General features: G+C 44.7%; 1 protein-coding gene across 1 annotated transcript in view; it reads right to left on the reverse strand.

Annotated features, from left to right (window-relative positions):
• The window catches only part of NEK5 (NIMA related kinase 5), a 372,187-nt gene that overhangs the window by 38,942 nt on the left and 306,828 nt on the right, over positions 1–26,417 (reverse strand). Inside the window, exon 20 of the mRNA XM_078657268.1 lies at positions 8,452–8,586. Within this exon, the coding sequence (XP_078513394.1) occupies positions 8,452–8,586 (135 nt within the window). The remainder of the gene's footprint in view (positions 1–8,451; positions 8,587–26,417) is intronic.

The following is a 26,417-nucleotide window of genomic DNA, read 5'->3' on the forward strand; positions in this document are numbered from 1 at the left end:
GCCTCCGGGCTGCGTGGTGTGCCGACGGACTGGAATTAGACGACGAGGACTGGCAGTCGGCCCTGTCTTCGCCTAAAGAGGTTGCCATTCCCGCTCGCTTGCGGTTCGTCCAGCTGAAGATTCTTCATAGAGTGTATGTCACGGGGCCTTGTCTGGTTCGGATGGGGTTTTCCTTGGATGGGTTATGCAAGCATGGCTGTGGTATGACTGGTACCTTTCTTCACATATTATGGGAATGCCCGGAGATGGTCAGGTTCTGGGCTCGAGTGCATGACGTCATGAAAAGTGTCACGGGTGTGTCCCTGTTGCCTGAGGCCAGGCATTGTCTGTTGAATGTCTGGGAGCCTAACGACTACAATTCAGCTCAGGTTACGTGGGCGACCCTTGGAAACATGGTTGCTAAGAGGGACATTGCCCAGCTCTGGGGTTCGCATAGACCACCTACCCTGTCCACGTGGAAAGACAACATGGACTGGTGTATGTTCCGGGAGAAGACGGTGTACCTTTCCCAGGGACGCCCCAAGAAATGGGGTCGAATCTGGTCCCAGTGGAACGCGTATCGGGGCAATATATGTACTCCCCCTCACAATGTAAACATTGATGTGCCTTTGTCCCCCTAATTGTCATTCACTCGCTGTCTATTGGTACTTAAGTAGCTTGTCTCCTTGCCTACCCCTAACCCCTTTTTATCCGATTGTAATGTATCATCTTTACTCTTGAGCTCCTCCCGCACGGACCCATGACAATGTACTATTATGTGGCTGCCTTGTGAAGTTTAGTTTTTTGTATGTCTGTTTTTCTTTCAATAAAATTTTTTTTTAAAAACAACAACAAAAAAACAATGATATCGGTCTGTATGAACTGCAGTTGTTGGGGTGGTTTACCCTTTTTGAGTATCACAAGTATAACAACCAGACACTGGTCCCGCGGTAGTTTTCCCACTTGCTTAGACTCTTGAAATATGTTGAGTAGGTGCGGGCGATTTTACCTACTGTGCTCTTAAAGAGCACCAACAGGAGTCCATTGGGGCCTGCTGCTTTCCCTAATTGCAGATCAGTGAGAGCTCCCCCTATTTCCTCCACTGAGAAATCTTGGTCTAAGGCATTTCTGTCCTCTGCCGTTAGGATAGGGGGATCAATCACCCGCAGTAGGTCAGCACAGTCCGCTGCAGAAAGCATTGAGGAGGTGGCGTATAGGGATTCGTAGTATGTGGCGCATGTCTCTGTTATATCTTTGCCTGTACAGTGCACTTTGCCCTCTGAGTAATGTATCTCAAGAACCCAGCTTCTGTACCTGTCACTTTGATCCAACCAGGCTATCATTTTGTTGATCTTATCATCTACATCATAGACCTTTCTCTGGATTACTATTGCTTGTGCGTGTGCCGTTTGCTCTGCCAGGTCTTTTAATTCTTGTCGCTTGAGCCAGAGCCGCCGCATCAGGGAGGAGTCCGGGTCCCTCCCTTCTAAAGTTTCTGCCTCCAATCGACCAATCTCTCTCTCTAGCCCCTTCGACTCTCTAGTCTGTTCTTTCTTTTGTATGCCTATTTGTGCCTGGACATACCCCCTGATCACTGTTTTGCATGACTCCTACATGGTACTAACCGATTCCACTGACCTTCATTGTCTTGTGTAGTACTTTTCTGGATCTTTTAGGCAAACTGTTTGTTTCTGAAATGCCAGGGATCTAGCCTCTGGAGCAATGTGACATTTCTCATCGGCCCTTGAAGCTGTACCTCAACCGAGGAATGGTCCGAGATACCTCTTGCCTTATGGGTTGTGCCCTGGAATGATCCTGCTTGTACCCTGAACTTAAAGATGTAGTCCAACCGGGAATAGCTGCTGTGTGTGGGTGAGGCATGTGTATACTGATGGTCCAACAGCTTATAGGCGCGCCATAGGTCTATCAGACCCATCACCTCTACTAGTAGCTCCCTACCAATTACCCCCAGGCCCCTGATAACCTATCAATCTCCGGATCCATAACTGCATTCATGTCCCCTCCCAAGACTAGCGTACCCAAGGCAAGTTCAAGCAGAATAGCACCCAGTGTCCGTAGAGTGTCTTTATGAAGTTTTGGAGGAGCATACACTGAGCAAAGGTTTAACATTCTTCCTTCCCATGTACCAGTCAGCGTTATGTAGCGTCCCAAACGGTCACACCAGTTCCTACCCGGAATGAATGGAATAGATGATTTCATCAATATCCCAACTCATCTAGACCCCGATGTATACTTTGCATAAGCTAGGAGTTCGTACCCATACCTAGCCAGAGCTTTACATTGGTTCCCCCTCATTTGGGCCTCCTGGAGCAAAACCACGTTCGGAGCATGCCTTCGTAGGTATTGTAGTACTAGTGTGCGTTTAACCTTGCTGCCCAGACCATTGACATTTTACATCACATTTTTAGTGCCATATTGGAGCTGTACTCGTGAGATTATGGTCGGGGCTGACCAGATCAGGGGGTCGGGCACCATGGGTCAACCTAAAAGTGGCTGCGTGTGCCTATGGGAAGGAATCGCCTTCCATCCCCTTGCTTCGTGGCTTCTAGTATCTTGGTTAGGACAATTTTGAGAGTGCCTGAGCAAACAAGTAACACAAACATTCAAAACAGTCGAACTTGACAATATACTATCCCCTCGAAAAGTACCCCCCTCCCTGCTACCCTGCTTGGTGGGCCTATCACCACCCGCAACCCCAACATGCAGAGCGCCTGTACCCCCATATTAACCATGCTTTACGCTAGGGAAGGCTGGAGCCTCCTGGCAGCCCCTATTTTCGAAATAAGCATAGCCCATCTCTAGCCACATTTACCTTTCCCCTGCACGGTGTCTGGTCCACAGAATCCTCCTGCTCCCCCAGAATGCCGTGAGACACTCCTGGGTCCATCTCACCAAACCAATAGGAGTAAAGTTAATGTCTTGTAGTCTATCCTCATCCCTACCTTGTTCCCCAAAAGGGTAGTTAGCTTCCAAACTGACGAAGGCCGGCCCCTTATATTTTCATGATTCCCCCCTTGATTCGTGTCTGTTTCCCGTTCCTCTTTCGCTCCCCCCCGAGCCCCGCTCCCCCCTGTCTACCATCTCTCTGTGACTTATGTTTTACTAATCGCCATCCCTCTCGCTCTCTTCACCGCTTCAAAGTTCCGGGGAAGTCTGTGTACCTGTAAGGTAAAATTGGGGAAGAAGCAGATCGTAGCATTTTCGTAGTTGAGATCTCCCTAGGTCCGTGCTGCCTAGAGTATGGCATCTCTATCTCAAGAATTGAGAATCCTGGCAATTATCATTTGGGCAGGGCTCCCGGTTTTGGGCTAGGGGCCCTGTGTGCCCGTTCATTAGAGAAGTTTGACAGGTGCTTAGGGCGTAGATGGTTTATTTATTTATTTGAACGTTTTATAGAGCGCGAACCAGACCCGTGAGGGTATCAGAGTGCTGTACAGTATTGACGGGTGGTATACAAAAGACTTAGGAGTGGAGGATATCATTGGGATACAAACGGGTAGATACAATATATCAGAAAAACAAACAGTCTCAAATCCCAGATACATATAGGGAAAAAACAGGTAGATTCATTATACAAGAAAATAAGCAGTCTAAACTCCCGGGTGGGATGCCCAGAAGGGCCGGGAAGGTAACATCCAGATAATGCCGTAATGGTGGATGGAACAAGGTCGCTGAGGTGACTGTAATGCGATCGTTAGGTGAGGAATTTGCCCATTAGGAAAATGTTGGTCTCCTTTTTAAATCCTGCAAAAGACGAAAGTCTTCTGATGGTGGGCGGGAGAGAGTTCCATATTCTTGGAGTGGCCTCAGAGAAGGCCCGATTGTAGGTTTTTTTTCTTCCCGAAGCGAGCTAGTTGGAGCAAAATGTCTCTGGCAGACCGCGAGTTTCTGGCTCCTCGTGGTATCATGAGTTTCTGGGCGAGGAATGCAGGGGAATTGGAGTATAGATCCTTGTGAGTAATGCAGGCCAGCTTAAGTTGGATTTTGGCCTCGAGAGGAAGCCAGTTCAGAGCTTTGAGGAGGAGAGAGATGTGGTTGAATTTCTTTGAACTGGTTAGGAGTCTGGCGGCGGCATTGAGGCAGGCTTTCAGTGGGGCCAGAGAGCTCTTGGGTAGACCTGCGAGAGTAGAGCATCCATATTCTAGTCTGGAGATGAACAGTGCCTGGAATTCCATTTTTAGGACGGGAGTGTCGAGGAAGGGTTTCAGGTTTCTTAGGTAACTCAGGTGAAATCTCGCAGTTTTTGACATCGAATTAATATGGCCATGCATGTTCAAGCTGCTGTCTAGGGTTATTCCCAGGGATTTAGCAGAGTCCACAATGGTAGGAGGGCAGTTTAGCGCTGTGGCCGTATTGATCCATTTCTGAGGTCTTCCAAAAATAAATAAACACTAGGACCCTCTTCTCCCTCTGGGACGCCCACCACGCGTATATTGTTCTGGCATGTCTGCCGATCCTGCTCCTCCAGCTTTGTCACCATGGCACCTTGTTGTTGCTTGAGGTGTTGGACTTGTTCCTCAAAGTTTTGGGTGGTATGTTGTAACTGTGTTATGTTCTCTTCCGCGTTGGTTACTTTTCAGACATTTTGTAGAAATCTGCCCTTAAAAGATTGACCTCTATAGTGACAGTGTCTATTTACGAATCAATAGTACCTTTTAGGTCTGTGATGGCAGCTATAATAGCTGACAGCGAAGGATCTGTTGCTCCTGCCTCCTCTGGCTGATGGTCCAGGACCTCTATGGAGTGTTTTGTGACTGCATATTTGTCCATCTCATTCGCTTGCTCCGTGTGAAGGGCCTTCGGTGTCACCATCTCTTTTCTGAGTCGGGGACCGGTGGCGGGCCGGAAATTACAGTGCAGTGCACCTAGTTTTTCTCTTCTGTTGCCCTTATCCCAGACTCCTGGCCTCTCTCGAGTGGTATGCAGACTATGTTATGGAGCTCCTCTGCCTCTCCTTACATGTAGGCCCACTTCTCTGTCTAGGCCCCCAACTGACCCTTCCTCATTTCTGGCACTACCAGGGCCTTTCTCCTACACCGACCAGCAGTCTCACAGTCCTCTTTAGGGAGGATGGCCCAGAGCTCCAGGGACGCATTGCAGCCAGGAGTCAGGCCCCCCGCACCAACACTGTGTAGGCCCAGTCTCTCCCTGGTCTCTTTTTGCCTCTGATTCACTCCCCCAAATGCTGCTGGCCTATGAGCTTGAATCAGTCAGCCATACCCTTCTAATCTCAGGGCAGGTCGGGCCCGCCGAGTGCACAGTCTCAACCTCACCACCTGTTGCCGCCAAGATCTGGGGCCGCTTCCCGACCTCTTCTGTCCCGCAAGTAGCCTGGGTTTTGCAGCTGTTGTTACGTTACTGCCTGCCGTCTCTCTGCACAACAGTTCCTGCTAATCTGGTCACGGGTATGTCAACGCGGCCTCACCTTTTCCCCGGGCCGGGTATCTTCCGGGCAACCTCTGCCGACTGCAGCGCAACCTCTCCTCTGATCCTTCCATGGGTAGTGGGGCCCCTCAGACACCGTTAATGCAGAGATGAGACCCGGCAGCTGAGCTCCCTATCTTAGCTCTCTGTGCCACTTCTTGGCTTGGGGGTGCGGCTCTCCCAACCCCGCTGCCCCGCTCCTCTCCTCTCTAGGCCTCACGTGCTTCAGTCCAATCCCTCTCCGCCAAAACCTTTGGATTTCCACAACGCTTCAGGCAGGAGGTCAGTCTCTCCGTTGATTGTTGGGGCTGCGGTACTCTCCGCGGTGCTATGGGCACCCGTGCAGGTCCGGATAATTGGTTGGATAGTAGGCAATAGCCGCTGTTGAGCCAGGAGCTTCTCTAGTGTGCAGCTTCAAGCCATGCCCCCCCAGCGACCTTCCAAATTGGTTCCGTCTTAATGACGCGCTGAAGTGTTGCCTCCATGTGGGCCACCCGTGACTTTGACAGCTCTTGGAACCAACCAAAGTGAGGGAGCAAACCAAAATGATCATGTTGCTCATCTGGCAGGGTGCAAGTGCTTGCAAGCTCCTGGAGTCTGGCCTAGAACTCTTCAACTGATTCTTCTGGCATGTGGCAGGCTTGGCGAAGGAGGAAATGTTTGTCCGGGTTGGCTAGAGGCTTGAAGTGGGCTGTCAAGGCGGCTTTGAGCATGGCAGAGGCATAGGGCGGGTCAGCTTTGCCTACAGTCTTGTACAGTTTGTGTATTCTAGCACCGCCTAGAGGAAGGAGCATAGGCCGGTGTCCATCCAAGTTACCCACTTTGTGGCTTGAGATGAACCCCCAGAGACAATGAAGGTTCGATGGTCATATTGATGCCATAGGTGTGGCCGCTCAGCGTGCATAGGCCAGAGCCTGGTGGGAAAGTTGTCCCTCAAGAGGACCATAAGGTTACAATATGAGCGCCTTGTCGATGTAGCTGCAGAAGGTGAAGAGGCAAGTACTGTGTTGAACCCAATGTCGGCCATCAAGAATCATGAGAAGAGGCCCAGATGATTACTGGGAGGATGAGGGCCCAACACCAAGAACAGTGCTTTGCCTAGAGGTAGGTCTCAGCTCTAGAGTTGTCTGCTCCTTCGGTAGGCATGGAGGAGGAAGACCTGTGTGATGCCCAGGTGGGGAGCATGGCATGCAGCCCCTGGGTGGTGGTGCCAAAAATTTGACTCAGCGAGCACAAGTTGCAGGATGCATGGGGGAGGGCCACACAGTGAAGGAGGTCACCGTTGTGTTAGCCGTCAGGAGGCATGGGTAGGACAGTGCCGTGCATTGCGGTCGTCAGAGGGCTTGCGCCGGTTGGATCAGGCGAGCAGCTGAGGGGTGGCGTGATCTGGCAATGCGGGCCGGTGAGATGAGAGTGGGGAATACCATCCTCGTGGCCAGTGGTTGTGTCTCTGGGGGTGGGCGTGTGATTAAGTCTCACAGGGAGGCGGTGTGGGGGACCCGTGCAATAAATATCCAGCACACTGGTGGTCGTCTGCAGGGAGCTGCCTAGGCGCAGCCTGTTCGTTTGTTTTTTAACTTGGATGCTGTGACTGGGGCCACTGTGGCAAGGTGGCCCTGTTAGGGGCCCCCAAAGTATTTTCCGACAGGCTTTTCTTGTCAGAAAGCCTGGCATGAAAAGCCTGCTGGAAACCAGCATCATAATCCCCACAGCGTAAACGCGGATTTGAAACCAACGATGTAATTCGGAAATCCTCCTACTGCAGTGTAAATTTGAATTTTAGCAACATTGAGGACTTTGAGGGTACTTAACAGTATTTTGAGTGGAGTTGTTCAGATTAACAGAGAATTCAGTAACTCTCACTATTGTTCTAAAATTCACTTTAGTGTTTCTGAAAAATGGTCAGAAGAACTGAAATCGCTATCAGACGTAATCAGAAATGTTGATAGACTCACAATGAATGGTTATCAAAGGCATTTTATTTCTAAGACATGTACACAAATTAAGGTTTTGAGGAGCTTCCAGGAAGTAATGTTGTTACTTTCTTTATAAAGAACCAACTAAATGGAAGAACATGTTGACAAACACGGAGATGACCAAGGGGCATAGATAAAAATGAAATCATGTTGAGCAGAGGAAGGAACCCCGAGAGATTCCAAAGGTCATTTACTTTGCTACCGGAGCAAATAGGAGGGCAGCAACTTATCAAATACAGTAGGACAAAAGAGAGGATAGCCACTAAGTACTGCTAGGAAAGAACCTTTTTGACCAAAGAGGTAAGCTAAAAAATTATTATTTGTTTTGGAACATACTGATAGTGATGTGTGTACCATATTCTGTCTTCTCTTCATTTTGACTTTCTTTTCTTGTTTCTAATTTACTTGCTTCTACTTATACAAGGCAAGCTTGTGCAAGTTTATTTACCAAATGGGAAGATACAAGCTTTGTTGTTTACCCCCATCACAATATTTTTTGTGAAGATCAAAAGTTGCTATTGTTTTTATCAGTTCCGTTAATATGGATGCACCAGAACCAGGTATACTCTGAACCAATTTTTAGTTCTGGGTCCATTGAGCTGCAATGACTCAACCTCTCTTTGAAAGGAGCTTCCCAAGGTCCTCTAAACCTTCTAGGGAGATTCGTTGGAAGCAGTATTCCCTTTTGGCATCTCCGGTTGGCAATTGTACCTCCAGAGATGCTTGCAAGTGGGTGTGACTAAAATGTGCACCTCCAATATGTGAGGTTGAAGGATCCACCATGGTTGGCGTAACCCTTACTATGTAGCCTATTAATGTTAACAACTCGGAAACCACAGCCAGTTCCCAATTCCTCTAATAAATGTATGAATTATGACATCTCATTAGCCCCGTTGTCTTTTTTTTTTTTGCAATGTGGTTACAACATTATTTCACAAAGAATGGACTGATTGAATGTGTAAATATTCCACAGATATTCGAAGAACTGCAAACTTAGAGATGATGGGATCTTAAAAGCTACTGGTGGCGTGACGTCATTGACTATACTTACTGATATCCCCTTCAGACAGAGTTGGGGAGTTAGACATGATTTCAACACCATCTAAAAAGTGAAGGAGGGTTTGAGATGGCTTTTCTTTCCAGTGTTTTCTGTTTTCTGCTGCATCATTGCTGTCATTGCCATTTTCTACAAGACATCAAATGGATAGCAAAATGTTACAACATAGCATTACATTTTTTTTATTGCTAAAAACCTCTTCTTCTAGCTATTGCCGAGGTGTCTACTGTAAAGATTGATTTGTAAAAAGGATATTATTGCATAATGACTTTGATTTTTTAAATCTACTAAATAAATGAATAAAATGTTTGTTGTTCTGAATCAAGGTCATGGTAAGTTAGTTTGCCTTTCCAAAATATAAAATGCTGCAATATGGTTGTAAAAAGTCAGTACAGAGTGTATAACTTTCAAAATAGATTTATTTATTTTCTACTAAGTTTTCATTTGACAAATACCTAAAAATGGCACACTCAATAATGTTAATAAACAATAGGAATGAATTATAAAATGTGTCTGTCACTACCAATCACAGATGTCTAAGGAAATATCCCAAGTATGAAAAAGTGACATATTTGTGTAACCTTCACCAAAACAAGACAACTAACGGTATGCCCTTTTTGTATATATATGGTATATTCACGACCTCTGGGGCACTTACATCTAGACATGGTCTGTGATTGTAACTGGTTAAGTTACAAGTGGTTAGTCATGACCACTGGTGTTTGTTTGTGTCGTTTTGTAGTTAAGATGCTGTTTTTAATTTCTTTCTTAAACAACTGTTGACTGAGGAGATAATGTTAATATAAACTGCCTCTAGTTTGAGGCATTGGTACCATAATTATTTGAAAACACATGACTAACATCCATTATCTAAAGGGTGAATTCCTTAATCAAAAATGTGTTAAGTGCCCCACAAAGAGAAAAAGGTAGCCAATTACTTCAATATAATGCAAGGAGATAATATTGTTTTCACAATAGAAACCCATGCAGCTGATAAAGAGTTCTTAAATATGTGCAAATGCTGGTGTTTGACATTTGCTTAATCTCCTATGCAGAGTAAAATGAATGATGCTGCTATTCATTTTTATACATAACTGATCCCAATTGCACTTGAAGGACAGAACAAGAAGGCAAATAGGTATGTCTGTCCACTAAACATGGGAATCTGTGACTATTCGTATTGAATATATAAGGACCAATTGTGAAACAGCAGGCATTCTAACATTTTAGAATAAGTTTGCCTATGAAATTGTAGGATTTAACAATAATCTCAATGAATCAATCAATCAATCAAGCTTTTCTTAAACGTGACTACTCACCCGTAAGGGTCTCAAGGCCTGGGGGTGGAGGGGGTGCAGGTTCCAGTCCATTATGGAGTGGGCCCATTGAAGAGCCAGGTCTTGAGGTCTCATACGAAGAAGGGAAGCGATGTTGTCTGTCTGAGGTGGAGTGGAAGGGCATTCCAGGCTGTGGCCGCGAGGAAGGAGAAGGAGCGGCCTCCCAATCAGTTTTTTCTGGTGCGTGGGACCACGGCGTAGGAGAGCTGGGCTGATCGTAGGGTCCTTTGGGGTGAGTGGAATTTGAGTAGGCTCTTCAGGTATGCTGGTCCGGTGCCATGGAGGGGCTTGTGTGCATGGGTGAGCATCTTGAAGGTGACTCCGACTTCGATAGGGGAACCAGTGGAGTGTGCGCAAGTGCTGGGAGATGTGGCAGTGTTTTGGCAGGTTGAGGACCAGTCTTGTGGCGGTGTTCTGGATGTTCTGTAGCTTGCAGTGAGGTATTGGTTTATTTCGGCGTACAGTACGTAGCCGTAGTCGAGTCTGCTGGTGATCAGGGCGTGAGTGACTGTCTTTCTGTGTTCAAGGGGGATCCATTTGAAGGTCTTACGTAGGAGGCGGAGGGTGTGGAAGCAGGAGGACGAGACTGAGTTGATCTGGCGGTCCATTTTGAGCTCGGAGTCCAGGATGATTCCCAGGTTGCGTGCATTGTCCGTGGGGATGGGCGGGTTTCCGAGGGCGGCAGGCCACCAGGTGTCGTTCCAGGCATCGGGGTTTGGGCCCATGATGAGTACATACGTCTTGTTGGTGTTTAGTTGTAGGCAGCTGTTTTTCATCCATTTGGCGACGGCTTCCATGCTTTCTCAAAATTTGTGTCTGGCAGTGTTGGGTTCGGTGGATAGGGAGAGGATGAGTTGGGTGTCGTCTGCGTATGACACAATGTTGAGTCCGTAGGTTTTGACGATGGGGGCGAGTGGAGCCATGTAGACATTGAAGAGCGTGGGGCTGAGGGAGGACCTATGGTGGCGTCCGCGGGTTGTTGGTGTAGGGTTCAAGAGGAAAGGGGGGAGTCTGACCCGCTGCGTTCTGTCGGAGAGGAAGGAGCTGATCCAGTCGAGGGCCTTGTCCTAGATCCCTGCATCGTGAAGTCTGCGTATTAGGGTGCGGTGGGAGACTGTGTTGAATGCTGCTGAGAGATTGAGGAGGATGAGGGCTATTGTTTCTCCTGTGTCTAGTAGGGTGCCGATGTCGTCTGTTGCGGCGAGGAGGGCGGTTTCTGTACTGAAGTTTTTCCTGAAGCCGGATTGGGAGGAGACGAGGATGTCATGCTCTTCGATTAATGTGGCGAGTTGGCTGTTGATGGCTTTCTCGATAACTTTCACAGGTAACAGGAGCAGGGAGATGGGTCTGTAGTTTTTGAGGTCGGTGGGGTCAGCTGAGGGTTTCTTCAGGAGGGGGTTTACATCGGCGTGTTTCCAGTCGTCTGAGGAACGAGGCGGTCGCCGGGGAGCGGTTGATGGTGTGGCGAAGCAAGGGTGTGATGGTGTCGGCGGCTCTGTTGAAGATGTGGTGAGGGTAGGGGTCCGTGGGGGCCCCAGGGTGGATTGACTTCATCGTCTTCAGTGTGTCTTCGGTGGTGAGGGCTGTCCAGCTGTCAATCATTGGTTTCAGGGTGTCGGGGTGGTTGGTGGGGGTTCCCTGTGTTGGTTGTCCTCGTCGAAGTTGTCGTAGATGCTCTTGATTTTGTGGTGAAAGAAGGTGCTGAGTTTGTCGCAGAGGTCTTGTGAGGGAAGGATGTCGGTAGACTCGCTGGTGGGTTGGGCGAACTCCTTGATGATGTTGAAGAGTTCTTTGCTGTTCTGTGTGTGTGGAGGTTCTGTCTTCAATCGCTTTTTTCCTAGTTTTTCTGAGGAGTTGGTGGTGGGCGTTGGTAGTGGCTCTGAAATTGTTGTGAGTTTCTGGAGATCTGGTGTTCCTCCAGGCCTTTTCGGGGCAGTGGCAGGTGCGTCTGGACTCTCAAAGTTCGGTGGTGAACCATTTGGCTTTCTTGGCGTGTGTGTTGTTGTTTTTCTTGAGGGGGGCTATGTTGTTGGTGCTGTCGGAGATCCATCTGTGCAGGGTTCGGGCTGCTGTGTTGGGGTCGTCGTTTTCCACGATGGTTGGGGTGGAGTTGCTGAGTGAAGAGGTAAGCTAGTCATTGGTGATTTTGGTCCAGTTTCTTCATGGTAGCAGGTGCTTGTGTCTGTGGATGATGGGCGTTCTGAAGGTGAAGTGGATGCATGGGTGGTCAGTGTATGGGAGTTCGGTGGTGTGGCTGAAGGTGATGGAGTTTCCTGTTGTGAAGAGGGGGTCGAGGGTGTGTCCTGCTGAGTGCGTGAGTTCGGTCACGATTTGGCGGAGACCAATGTTGTGGAGGTTGTCCTGGAGGGATGTGGTGTTGGGGTCCAATTTGTTGTCGATGTGGAAGTTGAGGTCCCAGCAGGGTGTAGTTGGTGGATGCGATGGCATGCAGGGAGATGATGTCCATGATGGAGTGGTGAATGGTCCACGGAGTCAAGGGGGTCGGTCGATGAGGGTTCCTCGGAGGGTGGTGGTGGGGTTGGTCTGTATCTTGAAGTGTAGATGTTCCATCATGTCTTTGTGCTCATCGGGGAGTATGCTCAGTCGTAGCGTGGATTTTTGGACGATGGTGATTCCTCCTCCCGGGCGAGGCGTTCCTTTCTGGAGATCTTGTATCTCTGGGCAATGGCGATGGCGATGTTCGGTCCAGAGGTGGTATTAGTCCAGGTATCGGTGAAGAACGCTACGTCCGGGGTGGTGCTGATGAGGAGGTCCCAGATTTCGGTGGCGTGTTTGTGGAGGGATCGGATGTTGAGGAGGATGCATTGCAGGGTCTTCGGTTTGGTTGTATTCTTGCAGTCGGGTTGTGCTGGGTCCGTGTTCCTGGCGGCAGGTGATGGCGATGACAGCAGCGGTGGCAGCTGAAGGGTCTGTGGGTGTCGGCTGGTGACGCTAGCTTGCAGTTGTTGTTGCAGCCTGGGTTGAGTACGTGGAGTGCTGTTGGGTCGTAGTGTGCGGGGGTCCATGGTTCCTGGCGCTAGTCGCAGTTGGGTCGTGGACGGACGCAGACGGGCTTGCCTTTGGCAGGCCTGTGGCAAGGCCGCGCAGCTGTCGCCATTAAGTAGGGGTCGGGGAGGGCTGGACAGCTGGGAGGCGGGAGTGGGGAGGGGAGGGGAGTTGGATTGGTCACGCTGGTCATGCTGGGGGGGAGGGGTTGCGGGGGCCGCAGCGGCGGGGAACGCAGGTTGGACAGGGACGAATAAAGGAAACGGGAAAGAGTAAAAACTGGAGAATAAAGCAGGGATAAGGCAGATAAATAGCAGAAATGCAGAAAAGTGCTGAAGGGTGAAAAAAGGAAAGTAGAGAAAAAACAAGTGAAAATGAATGAAAAGCGGAGCGAGAGGAAGGAGACAGACATCCACTGGATCACCAGGGATGAGCCGCAGGGAGACCTGTGGGTGGAGGAAGGCCTCAAACCAACACTCGAGAGTGCAGGGGCAGGCCTCACTTAATGGTGGGGCTGCGAGAGTGGGAGAGCAATTTCACTGACAATTACTGACAATCTCCTTATACTGGAGAGGACTTTAACATATTTATTGACTCACATCATCTTGGTCGTCTTTCCAAGTTTCCCCTTATGTCATGAGTTTAAGGGCAAGACATCACAAGAATGGGAAGGAGTCAGCTACTAAGACTCTTTGCAATCATTTTAAAATCAGCAAACTCTGACAGGCAAGAAATTGGAAGTTTTTGAGGACAGGTTGCAGGAAAGTTAGAAGCTAGACTGCTTTCCATCACTGGAGTGAGACTTCAGGGTTCACGGGCACTTCTATGTTAACTTGGGTAGAGTTGAAAAAAATGCCTGTGCTTTAAGGACCCATTTGCTTGGCAACACATTGCAGTTGCATTCAATAGCTTGTTAATCTGTAGCAGTGTTCCACACATTGGTTGTGTTTTTCCGTCTCAGTTCCCTTGTGTCCAAGTCCTATTTTCCTTATATGTTGCAGTATGTCTTTCTTTGCTTGGCCAAAGTTGACCAACTACTGTTATATAGTATCCAATGCCTGGGAATCATGGGAACTAGTTTCCAGGTTGATGTCTGCTCTCACTACTGCAACAGCATATGATTTGGGTAGCATGTTTGCTGGGAGTATCACACACTTCTGCTACTATGTTTTGTCTTACAGTCTTTTTATTGCACTAACACAGATCCTCTCCAGATAGCTACCAGAGTGAGTTCTGTGTCAACCTAGTAGTAACCTATGTGTGGAGAAGAGGCTTCCCATAGTGCTGACCCGGACTCCAGACCCTTCCCTGTTTTCCTCTTCCCCTTCTTCCTCGTGTTATGTTTCTGTTGAGGGACTTGATTGACATTTGACCAGGCCAATGGATGAAAGGGCTACCTAAAAGCCCCTATTAGTATCCATTTTTATGATGACCTTTATTTGGAAAACATAAACCTGGCAAGAACTAAAAAAAAAGGTTTGAAGGATTCTGTTTTTCTTACAGCTATAACTGCTGCAGACTGTGCGGAGATCAAAATGAAGACGTAATTCATCTACTATGCATCTGAAATGGCTTGGGAGCGGAAAGGAGACAATTTCTAAAACAGCTACTGATTGCAAGTCAGGTTCGATCATGCAGGGAGGCGGTAAAGGCCTGTTTTGATAGCAGTAATATCCGCCTGTCTTGCAGCCTTGTTCGGTTTATGAGGGAAGCTAACGCAAAGTTAAATCTGGAAGGTCCACAAGTTACCGGTCCTTATGCTATGCCAGCTGGTTTATGAGACAAGCATAACAGCGCCGACCATTAGGGCTTTGATTAGATCCACGAACTCTTCCTTGGTCGCTAAGCTGTCAGCAGTCAGCATGGGCCGCCTCCGAGTTCATCGACCTTTATATTCTACATAAACATTTCTTCACGGGCTGCAACGCTCCACGAGAACAAGCCTTATGATGAACTATCCCACCAGTTTTTATTCCTCCGCACTTTTATAGAATTACAACATATTTCTAATCTTTTAGCATTATTTAATGGTGAAGCTACTTCGTGTGAATTTATGTTTTACTTGTTTGCAAAGGTTTTAATGAATCATGCTATAAAGTCATTATTATTATTATACAGCTATAAACAGATTTTAGAAGCGAATTACTTGATTGTCTAATTATACAGCAAATACTTTTGTGAGATCTTATAAATGATAGTAGGTCTTCGCTTATTTGAATTTAAAACAATATAGGAAGTAAAGCTGTGTCATAAGGAAACATTGATTGATCAATCAAAATATTACCCCTGGGGAACTGAACGGGACAAGATTCCTCATCCCTCTTCTTTGATGAATGTCTTTAAGCAGCGGACAGCTGTGGGAATAAATCTATCCGCGCTATAATTCCAGATAGCAGCTTGATAGTTTGTTTTGTTCCTTTGCAAACCTTGAGGGGTGAATGATGGAGGGAAATAATGGTCTGAGTTTCACCGGAAGCGACATCGACGAGATCCTAGCAGCGCAGCCTCTGCTTCAAAATGCTGATCTCTCTGAAGCGATTGCGCAAACAGACGATTGGGAGACATTGTCTAATAAAAAGAGAGAACAGATACGAACTGCCATTCATGGTATTATCATGACCGAGTATCTACGATTTAAAACTGCTCCTAGAGGCCTATGGATATCAAATGCCCCGAGAATTTTTTTACACGATTTAGCATTTCGTAGCGACTGGTCATCTATATCGTGGAAATGTACCCTCGACTATCTAGTTCTGATAATTAAGACAGCCAAAAGACTCTCGGAAGCTTTATTGGCCGAAATGCAAACCTGTGAACAAGAACTGAAAAGAAACATCAACCCTCTCATCTACAAGAAAAGACTAGATGAAATTACAAAAGAAATGGAAGAGAACCAAGAGTTCCTGATGCAAAACAAACTACAAAAGCTAGCTAAAGACGTCAAAAAGTTTAGCCAGGAACGAATGCACCCCTACTCTAAGGAAGACTACACGACAGCAGAGACCGGCTCTGATGCCGACTCCACGGGTGGTTCATCTAATGGATCGGAAGGGAGTTATGAACAACAAACCACAAGAAGAGGCAATTACAATCCGAGATACCGAGGACCAAGACGAGGCAACAGAAACAATAGAGGAAATAGAGGAAATAGATGGCAAAAGCCGCCCTTCTTCCAAGGGAATCCAATGCCCTTTTTCCAACCGTACATGCCTCCTTTTGGCGGATGGATGAATCCTTACAATTCCAACATGGATCAACACCCACAGATGGGAAATCAGATGATGCCAATGGCCAGTACCTCACATCAGACACAGCAGTCTTTTTTAGGCCAAGGCCAAAACCAACCAAGGGGCAAGAAGAAAAACCTGACTTGGCAAGATCATTTACCCAACGTGCAAACAAGAAGCATGGCGTCAGCACAGTCGGAGACCAACAAAAAAACTCTCTGATTGTCAACTTATCAGGGGTTCCTCTAACATCGGATCAAGTGACCATCTTGAATAAAGGCCTGGGGTTCGTTCCAACTCCCCCCTCGGATCCATTCAAACTCAAGTGTGAGTTATCCGAATTTTGTAGAACTCTCAAACTGAAAGCATTCTTTGACGGCTCACCTACTCAAAGTAATGAAGGAGACACCACGCTACGGAGAAAATCAAAATTCGTACCTCCATCTAATGCGGTCCCACTAGAAATCCTAGCTTTTGAACAAGCATTTTTGAAAGGCATTGACAACTTGGACCACAACAAAAAAGCATTCCAGAATTTAAACAGAAATGAACGCCGAGCTCTAACTGAACTGCAACAAAATGACAATATAGTCATCAAACTTGCGGACAAGGGTGGGGGAGTGGTTATACTAACAAAAGAAGGCTACGACCAACAGTGCCTTGCGCTGCTCTCGAATGAAACTTTCTACAAGCGGCTTGATTCCGACCCCACCGAGAGGATTACAAACACAATAGCTATTATGACACATGAAGCGGAGGTGAATGGGTGGATCTCGAAGAAGGAGGCCGACTACTTAACACCAAGATCTACAAAAATCCCCTTCTTCTACTCCCTACCGAAGACCCACAAAAATAAGTTCCCTCCACCAGGTCGCCCAATAGTTTCGGGCATCGGGTCCCTACTGGAACCGTTGTCCAAGTTTGCTGATCAATTCCTCAAACCTGTCGTGCAACGGACACCAACATATCTCAAGGACACGCGTGATCTTTTAGTACAGATTGCAAATAGAGATTTCGACCCAAACACTATGCTTCTAGTGGGTTTGGATGTCGAATCATTGTATACGAGCCTGCCTCAGGATGAGACTATGCAAATGCTAGAAGATTTACTGTTCCAAGAAGATTGGGCATACCACACTCCTCGCCATTTTGTTTTGGAATGCTGTCACATGGCCTTGAAGGAGAACTATTTCGAGTACAACAAACAACTGTTTTTACAATGCCATGGAACCTCCATGGGCAGTGCCTTTGTCCCTTCGGTAGCCGGACTATACGTTAGTCAGTTTGAAAAAAAAAACTGCGTCCTCAATAACCTGAATCCATTCGTTTCCAGTATACTCTACTGGAAACGTTATATTGACGACGTTTTACTGATTTGGGACACTAAACAAGACCTACAGATGTTCATTGACTGGCTAAACGGACAGGACCGGTCGTTGAAGTTCACGTTTACAGCAAGCAACAAACGCATTGACTTTCTAGATTTGACGCTCTTTTGTGACAACGGAAAACTGGAAACCAAGACATACACGAAGCCTACTGCTAAAAACAGTCTCTTGTCGTACCTGAGCTATCATCCTCAACCTCTAAGAGACAATTTACCATATAGCCAGTTTTTGCGACATAAAAGAAATTGCAGTAAAACCAGCGACTACATCCAACAGGCGCGAATCTTAAGTGACAAGCTTCAAGCTAGAGATTATACCCCCCGGGTTATCTCTAAGTGCAGAAAACGGGCAAACAATCAACCACGCGACTGCCTACTACAGACCTTTGAAAAAGAGCCAGTAAAAGACCTTGTGACCTGCGTCACTACCTTCTGTCCAACAACATATGAGGTCCAAAAACTGGTAAAGAAAAAGTGGTCCATCATCACCTCGGGTGCTTACAATTGGCCGAAGCCGAGATTTGCCAACAAAAGGACAAAAAACATCAGAGATGTGCTGGTCCACACACGACCTCTGAAAAAACGACTACCACCTAGCATCAGAGACTTGAATATGGCCCCGATGACAGGACACCACCCCTGCGGAATGTGTGGGGTCTGCAAATTCACTAAGAGCACGAAAACTTTGCAATTGACTGACCAACTACTATGGACCCAACGCTATCACACAAATTGCAACTCGACCCACGTGATATACCTTATCACCTGCCCCTGCCAAAAACAATACATTGGTATGACCTGCAGGAAGGTGAAAATCCGCATTGGAGAACATAGAAGTAATGTGAGGCTAAAGAAGAACACAACGAAACTATGTGCCCACTTTGTAGAAAAAGGCCACACATGTGACGACCTGAGTTGGACAGTCCTTGAGATGCTTCAAGACAGAGACACTAATTCTGAACAAATCCTTTGCGAAAAGGAGCAAAGATGGGTGAATCGCTTGCAAACCCACGTGTTGGGGATGAACGATAATATTCCCTGGCATCATTTCTACTGAGTCCTTTTGAAAAGCAAAGTTCTAACCTTTGGAGATAGTGAGAGTTCCACATCAACCTCTCTACCTGTTACATCTAGCCCCATTTAGCACTTGTTACTGAGTATCTATTGAACATTTGCTAAATTACTCTGTCATACCTCTCATTATAACATATCTCCCCACTGATCCGTGGAAGACTTTGATACCTTGAATATATCAGCCTAGTGTCCAATACCATCTATGTGGGACACGCTAAAAAAAACCTTTTCTGATAACCAATCGTTCCATATAACTTACACGTGGGGGAGTACTGTGTGAAATAAATTGTACACTACTTAGTGTAATTTCAACTATTAAGGATTGTTCAGCCCCCTACGGGAGTCCTCTAGATCGCAGACCTTATTTAAATTCATGATACTAGACCGCAGACCGTGTCTACGTTCATGGCACTAGTGTCCAATATCATATCGTTTCTGCCTGACACCGTTCATAAAATAACGTTTATACTCAAAAATTACCTGTGGATATAACACTCGAATATTTAATGGTTTGTGCACAATTGCGTGTAAATTCCACCATTTAATGTATTTTACCGCGACGCTAGTCTGTTTTCTAGAACGAATACATCGTCTATTTTCATGACAACACGTCATAAGATGCTGCTCTGCCCGCGCTCGGCGCTTCCAGGGGCAGAGTCAGCACAAGCTTTGTACGGACCTACACGTGGGTAAGTTAGAAGCCTCCCGAGGCTATCCCTGGCGGGGCTCCACTGACTAACGATGCGAGTCACGCAATGTGTTTACTGTTTACAGCCAAGACCACAACTCCTAGCGGCTCTTAGCACCCTGAAGAGGAGAAGTTCTCCGTGTAATCAGGTATTTCAAATTGATTCGAATATGTACTAGCGTCAAAGCTTCATTTAATAGCCTTATCCACTCAGCTTAATATGTACACAGAAAAACCATGTAGATTATTAAGACAACCAGTGAATGAGACAATGAATACATATGCTTACCATACAACTAGCGTTTCTTTTAAACAATGTTTTCTAAATGATTCCAGTGAGAAAATGATAATGATGATGACATAGGTTACCATAACATTGCTAGCGTCATAACAAAGAAATGATGTTCGCTTTCCGTTTTTGAGACCATTTCCTGCTTTTTCCACCTCTTTCACCGCCCACATAGTGTTTGTGTGCATGTATTATCATGCACATTTGATAAATTGGCACCTTCTAATAAGAATAGTGTGTCATAGACCGTGACACATTTGGCCAGTCCAGTATGCCGACTTCACATATATGAACATTATGATGTTGTGTTTTGTGTTCCCAATATACTGGAAAATGAATCTGTGATTACCTAAGCACATGAATACTGCACAAGTTGTGTAAGTACACTTCACTTTGCTTGTATTTGTCCTGACGAAAGCTCCACAGACCCGGCTGGGCCATAGGGAGCTGAAACATGTCGACTTTTATCAACTAACTGTATATGATAATCTAGTTACACGATTACCGAATATACCCGATTCTTTTAGCCAACAGTTCTCACCTTTTTGAATAAACTTGCCTGTGGTGTGCAACTGTTTTTTATCACTTCCCTCATAGTCTGACCTTGTGTTCCTTTCCATTTGGAGGTACCACTTCTGATCTCTGGACACTTCTACACCTTTCCAGAGGTGCCTCGGGTGAGGCTGGCATACTTTTACCTTTGACCACCCGATGACTATGCCATGACGCTTGATGAGGGGCGGAAAAACAAATATACCGCATCGTCAAAATAATCTTCAGCGTCTATGAGGGTTGTCAATTTGAACCAATGGTTCGTGTAGATACAAGTGTCCCTTTCTCATTGATCAATCAAAATATTACCCCTGGGGAACTGAACGGGACAAGATTCCTCATCCCTCTTCTTTGATGAATAAGGAAACACAGCTGAGGGATGGTTACCAACAGTAAGAGAATTGCTCACATATTTAAAAATAATCCTATTCTTAACATAAGAAACATAAGGACATACATGCCTTTGTTCAAACTTCCTAAAAGTTCAGTCAATAATTATATCAAACAAATAAATAGGATCAGCAATACAAGCCAACATTATTTTCCAGTCACATTTGCTTGTTTGGGTTCCAGGTGATGTTTGTATATGCTTTGTAATTGGTAGATTCCTCACTTTAAAAATATTTAATGTAGGATTGTTTCTGATGGAGAGGAGTCATTCACCTTCAAAGAAATTCTAATTATTGCTTTGCAAAGCCAGGTAAATTAGAGGGTAATTCAAGGTTTGTTTGAATTAATGAATCTATTTTGTAAGCGTGTAGCCCATCATTTCTGCACTCAGATCATACAATGTTTGCTAGCAAAGCATATTTTGCGTAAACATAATGTTGCTAAATCAAGAGAAGTTTTTAACCTTTCTCATTTCAAGTCAACTTCGTTTAATTCATGTTTAGATAGAGAGATAACATTTCCATTTAGTTTTGGTTATTAATAGAAGGTAATGTACTATAAACTTTTATGGGATTAGATTATATGTTAGAAAGTACAAATACAAAGTTTAAGGTAAAGTATTATATTGGCAAGGCTGACCAATAGAGTGATTTTTCACCTGTCCGATATTGTAAAAAGTTTTTCCTTTCTAAACTTTAATTATCATATAAAGACATTGGTTCTCTCATTCGATGAATCTGTTAATTTCCTACAAAGAAAGTCAGCAATCTTAAAATACATCGCCAACCCTTCAAAGCTTTGAACGTCTGCAACAGTATTTAGGAAACTTAACCCATTATTAGTAAGTGTTCAGGCGGCTTGTAAAGGATATATAATTTTGCAGAACCAAAACAATTTTAATAATTTTCCATATTAAATGTTGTTGATGAGGAAGGCTGGCATTTAGGTTTGGGGTCCAATACTATAAATATTTCTCCTACCTCTATCTGAAACTATTTTTCCATTATTTTATATAATAATTACTTTAAAATTTCAATCTATCACTTCTCACTGGAAACCCTTTGCTGGTTTCTGATTATATATTTGGTGGGAATTGGTTAATTTTAGAAAGGCGAGATTTTGTGGTTTCTTCTTTAATTAACTGTGGTCTATTATGAATAAGATATTATTGTTCTCTCCTATTTATGTGTATGTAAACTATTTAATGTAAATGTTCTGAATCTGGTAGATCTGTTCAGGTATTTTGTACTCTACCTCTTGTTTCTATAATAAGGGATTGAATATATTTTAAGATATGTGTACTATAGTTCATTCGCAGAATTAAAGCGCTTATTTAGGTAGGAGTTTGTTTTGCAAATAAACATCTTCGGCTGCGTACGCACCTTCCTTCCTGAGTGCTTTAATTCTGTGTGTAGATTGAGATTTTGTCCGGTCTGCTCCTCCAGCCTATTACGCTATATGTATATATATATATTTTCTTCAGTGTGTGTATATATATATCACCCAAAGCTTGCTCAGCAGTTCGAAGCCGCACTCCCAAGCAGGTTAGGAACATCCTTTATTTAAGGGGGGGGGGGGGTATTGTCCAAACATTGTCTATAGCCCTCCAGCAGGCTTTTGATTAAAGGGACGCCGCATTGCGGTATACGCCTTTTGCCGCTGCCATTAATATGCCGCTGGTGTGTGCGTCTTCAAACGGGGGTTCTTTGTTTAAAAAATTATGGCCGCAGACCGAGCCGCGAAGATTGCACCGCCCCGCTGAACATAAAGGGGACCATGGAGACAGAGAACTTTGCACAGTCTCCTGCTGGCAAAAGCGGCAAAAGGCGTATACCGCAATACGGCGTTCCTTTAATCAAAAGCCCACTGGAGGGCTATAGACAATGTTTGGACAATACAAAGAAGAGAGGAAACTTACTAAAGTTTGGAATTTTAACAAAGGAGGCGTGTAACCTACTAAAGGAATGCACGAATACTTCAAGTACCAGCATGCAATACTAGCTACTGACATCTGCTGCCTAATGGAGGGCGTTACAAAAGAGCACGCTGGACGACGCCCCCTTTGAACTTCCTTTCCTCGATGCCAAAATGCCTGTGACCAAGGAGCCGACATGCTCTGAAACGCGTAAGGCAATATGAATTTCATTGAATAAAGGAGGCGCTGGGTGCCATTAATATGCCGCTGGTGTGTGCGTCTTCAACCGGGGGTTCTTTGTTAAAAAAATTATGGCGGCAGACCGAGCCGCGAAGATTGCACCGCCCCGCTGAACATAAAGGGGACCATGGAGACAGAGAACTTTGCACAGTCTCCTGCTGGCAAAAGCGGCAAAAGGCGTATACCGCAATACGGTGTCCCTTTAATCAAAAGCCCACTGGAGGGCTATAGACAATGTTTGGACAATACAAAGAAGAGAGGAAACTTACTAAAGTTTGGAATTTTAACAAAGGAGGCGTGTAACCTACTAAAGGAATGCACAAATACTTCAAGTACCAGCATGCAATACTAGCTACTGACATCTGCTGCCTAATGGAGGGCGTTACAAAAGAGCACGCTGGACGACGCCCCCTTTGAACTTCCTTTCCTCGATGCCAAAATGCCTGTGACCAAGGAGCCGACATGCTCTGAAATGCGTAAGGCGATATGAATTTCATTGAATAAAGGAGGCGCTGGGTGCCATTAATATGCCGCTGGTGTGTGCGTCTTCAAACGGGGGTTCTTTGTTTAAAGAATTATGGTGACAGACCGAGCCGCGAAGATTGCACCGCCCCGCTGAACATAAAGGGGACCATGGAGACAGAGAACTTTGCACAGTCTCCTGCTGGCAAAAGCGGCAAAAGGCGTATACCGCAATACGGCGTCCCTTTAATCAAAAGCCCACTGGAGGGCTATAGACAATGTTTGGACAATACAAAGAAGAGAGGAAACTTACTAAAGCTTGGAATTTTAACAAAGGAGGAGTGTAACCTACTAAAGGAATGCACGAATACTTCAAGTACCAGCATGCAATACTAGCTACTGACATCTGCTGCCTAATGTAGGGCGTTACAAAAGAGCACGCTGGACGACGCCCCCTTTGAACTTCCTTTCCTCGATGCCAAAATGCCTGTGACCAAAGAGCCGACATGCTCTGAAACCCTTAAGGCGATATGAATTTCATTGAATAACGGAGGCGCTGGGTGCCATTAATATGCCGCTGGTGTGTGCGTCTTCAAACGGGGGTTCTTTGTTTAAAATATATATATATATATATATATATATATATATATATCTGAATATCTCCGAACCTCTCTGTGGCGCCCAGCTGGACACAACCAAAGGACGAAATACAGACTCCAAGTAATGTGGAAAAATGCAGGTCTTTATTTTCAGTTTGTCAGACGCGTTTCGAATACTCTTGTATTCTTTCTCAATTCACAAACAAACAGTCCACTTTCACTTTTTATATTGTTTTTTTGTGTGATGCTTTCACCTCCCCTCTGTGATGTGTAGAAGTAGAGGAAATACTAAACAAATATGCATGCTGGGACTTGTAGTTGTTGGAAAAGCCATACTGAATTGCTAGCATTTTAAGTTTGTATAACATTACCGCATGAATGCAGTTTTGTAAATAGTTGCGTGAAGCACAATTGTCATGACAATGTTTCAAAATAACAATTTGTTTTTGAATAGGTAGCCAATTTCATTATATATTTTCTCAATGAGTATAAGTAAATACATAAATCTATACATTGGTAAAATATGCTATACAAAAATATATTATTCAAAATATATATCTATCATTCTTCTTATGATAAAAAGACAACAAATAAATACATATTTCATATATACAGAATACAATATAAAAATAGTAATATGCTACTTAAAATACTGACACTCTACAAATTTACACATGGAAATCATGGAATAAATTCCGAAACCCACTTTTTGGCTCACCTTGTTGACCAAAATTGGTCAAATGTCAAAAAGACGTGCAACACTACGCAATGTGCAAAAATACAAACTAAGTGCAAACTTTGCATTCTTTTGTAGCAGCATAAGAGTATTTCCTTAAGTAAAGTGCATAGTAGTGACGTGATAATTACTAAACTTCACTAGATTTGTGCTTCTTACTAAACAAAGTCTTGAGGTTTTCAAGACAAGTGTTTTAAAACTTATAAGCAAAAAATAGGTTATGCTTATAATGTGAAAGACTAAAAACAATATTGAGACAAAAATAGAATGGAGCGGGGGCAACAGTGATATTATCAAGGTAAATTTTGAATACATTACTTTGGAAACATGTAGGGAACAAAAAGCTAATGGACAGAGCATCAGAGGAAGTGATGTAAGTCCTCTGTGTTATTTAATCCATTTGGCTGTCTGCTGTCCAATTCAATGATGAATTTGGATTCCAGCTGCCGCAAGCACTTTTCTCTGTTTCCACCTCGCGGATTCTCCTTTACAGCTCCAATAACAAAATAGTTTAAATCCGCTAGATTATTTTGGTGGATTGCTTTAAAGTGTCTTGCGACAGGATACGTGCCATCGTTATTAACGATGGCACGTAGGTGTTGCAGGATTCTGACGTGCACTTGCTGCTTTGTACTACCCACGTACCTGAGCCCACAAGTACACGTCAGAATATAAACTGCATAATCAGTTTTGCAGTCATGGCATCCCTGAATTTTGAAAATATATATATATACAATGTTCCTGTTCCGCCACTGCTCGGGGGAGACAAAACCCGGTGCAGACCTCCAAGCCAACTCCGTTTCTGTAGCTCGTAGTGGTTCAGAAAGAAAACACAAATCCTCAAATGGATAGCAGAGTTCAAGATTTTATTGAATCAAAATCATAGGACCAGTGCCCATCCACGACGGGTTTCACTCCTCTAGGGAGCTTGATCACATGAAACGCTCAGAATGGTGTGCCAATATATAGTAAACATAGTGGAGGGACAAATTAGTGTAGTGCACGCCCTCGACGTGCAAACAGTAAAAACAAATGACAGACAAAAGTATATGTTGTACTGATCGTTTCATGCAATGATAAAAAAAAACATTTTGCAGTCTTTTGCAATAAATATCAAATTCAATATGCATGTATTTATCATTATAAATTTTGTTGATGTTTTGAGTTTTAAACCAAGGGAGAAATACTTGAAATAGCAGGAAAGTGCGAACAATGCTGTTTTGAAATATAATACTCAGCTTATAGTCTTTAGCCAAGAATCCAGGTAAAAACTTAAAGGCATAGTGCCATAATCAAGTCTTACTTATTAAATAAATGACAAGTGTCAGAACCCTGAAAAAGTAAGATAAACTCATATAGTTCTTTTACGCTATGCTATACCCCCCATATATCGGTGCTCAAAATTTACCAAGTATGTATAAACATAGGTAGTACCTTTCATTTGTTTTAAGATTTTTGCTGTCAATAAAGTGCATAAAAAAGTGCAGTGCAAAATAAACAAAATAAATTCATGGTTTCAACCCACAAAAGAAAATATATACAAGTTACAGCCGATTAAGCAAATTTGACAGCCCATCACAGTTTATATGTATTGTATAGATCGCTAAAGTCATTAATTTTGTATGTAAGGAAATGACACAACTAGTCATCATCTGATGACACATCTGTTCAATCATAGTTTAGCGATAAAACTTAAATGTAGCAGTGTGAATATAACCTGAAAAGATGTTATATACAGTTCATTCTCATAAGAAGTTATTCAAATCCTCAGTTAAATTCAGACCGTTAGGCGCCTTGGTGTCTAAGGATAGTATGAAGTGTGACTCTTTTTGCCTGAGTAGTTTCTCACGGTCCCCACCCCGTCCGGGGTACTGAGCACAAAACAGTGTATTCAAGATCCTTCAGTAATTTATTGTGAACAGCCCGAAAGTGTCTCGCCACAGGATAGTTATTGTCACTATTGATGATTGCTCTTATATGTTGTAAAATGCGCTTGTGCACGGGCAATTTCATACTTCCTATATACTCGAGATTGCAGGTACATTTCAATTTGTAAAC

The sequence above is a fragment of the Lissotriton helveticus genome, chromosome 8, assembly GCF_964261635.1.
Source record: "Lissotriton helveticus chromosome 8, aLisHel1.1, whole genome shotgun sequence".
NCBI lineage: Eukaryota > Metazoa > Chordata > Amphibia > Caudata > Salamandridae > Lissotriton > Lissotriton helveticus.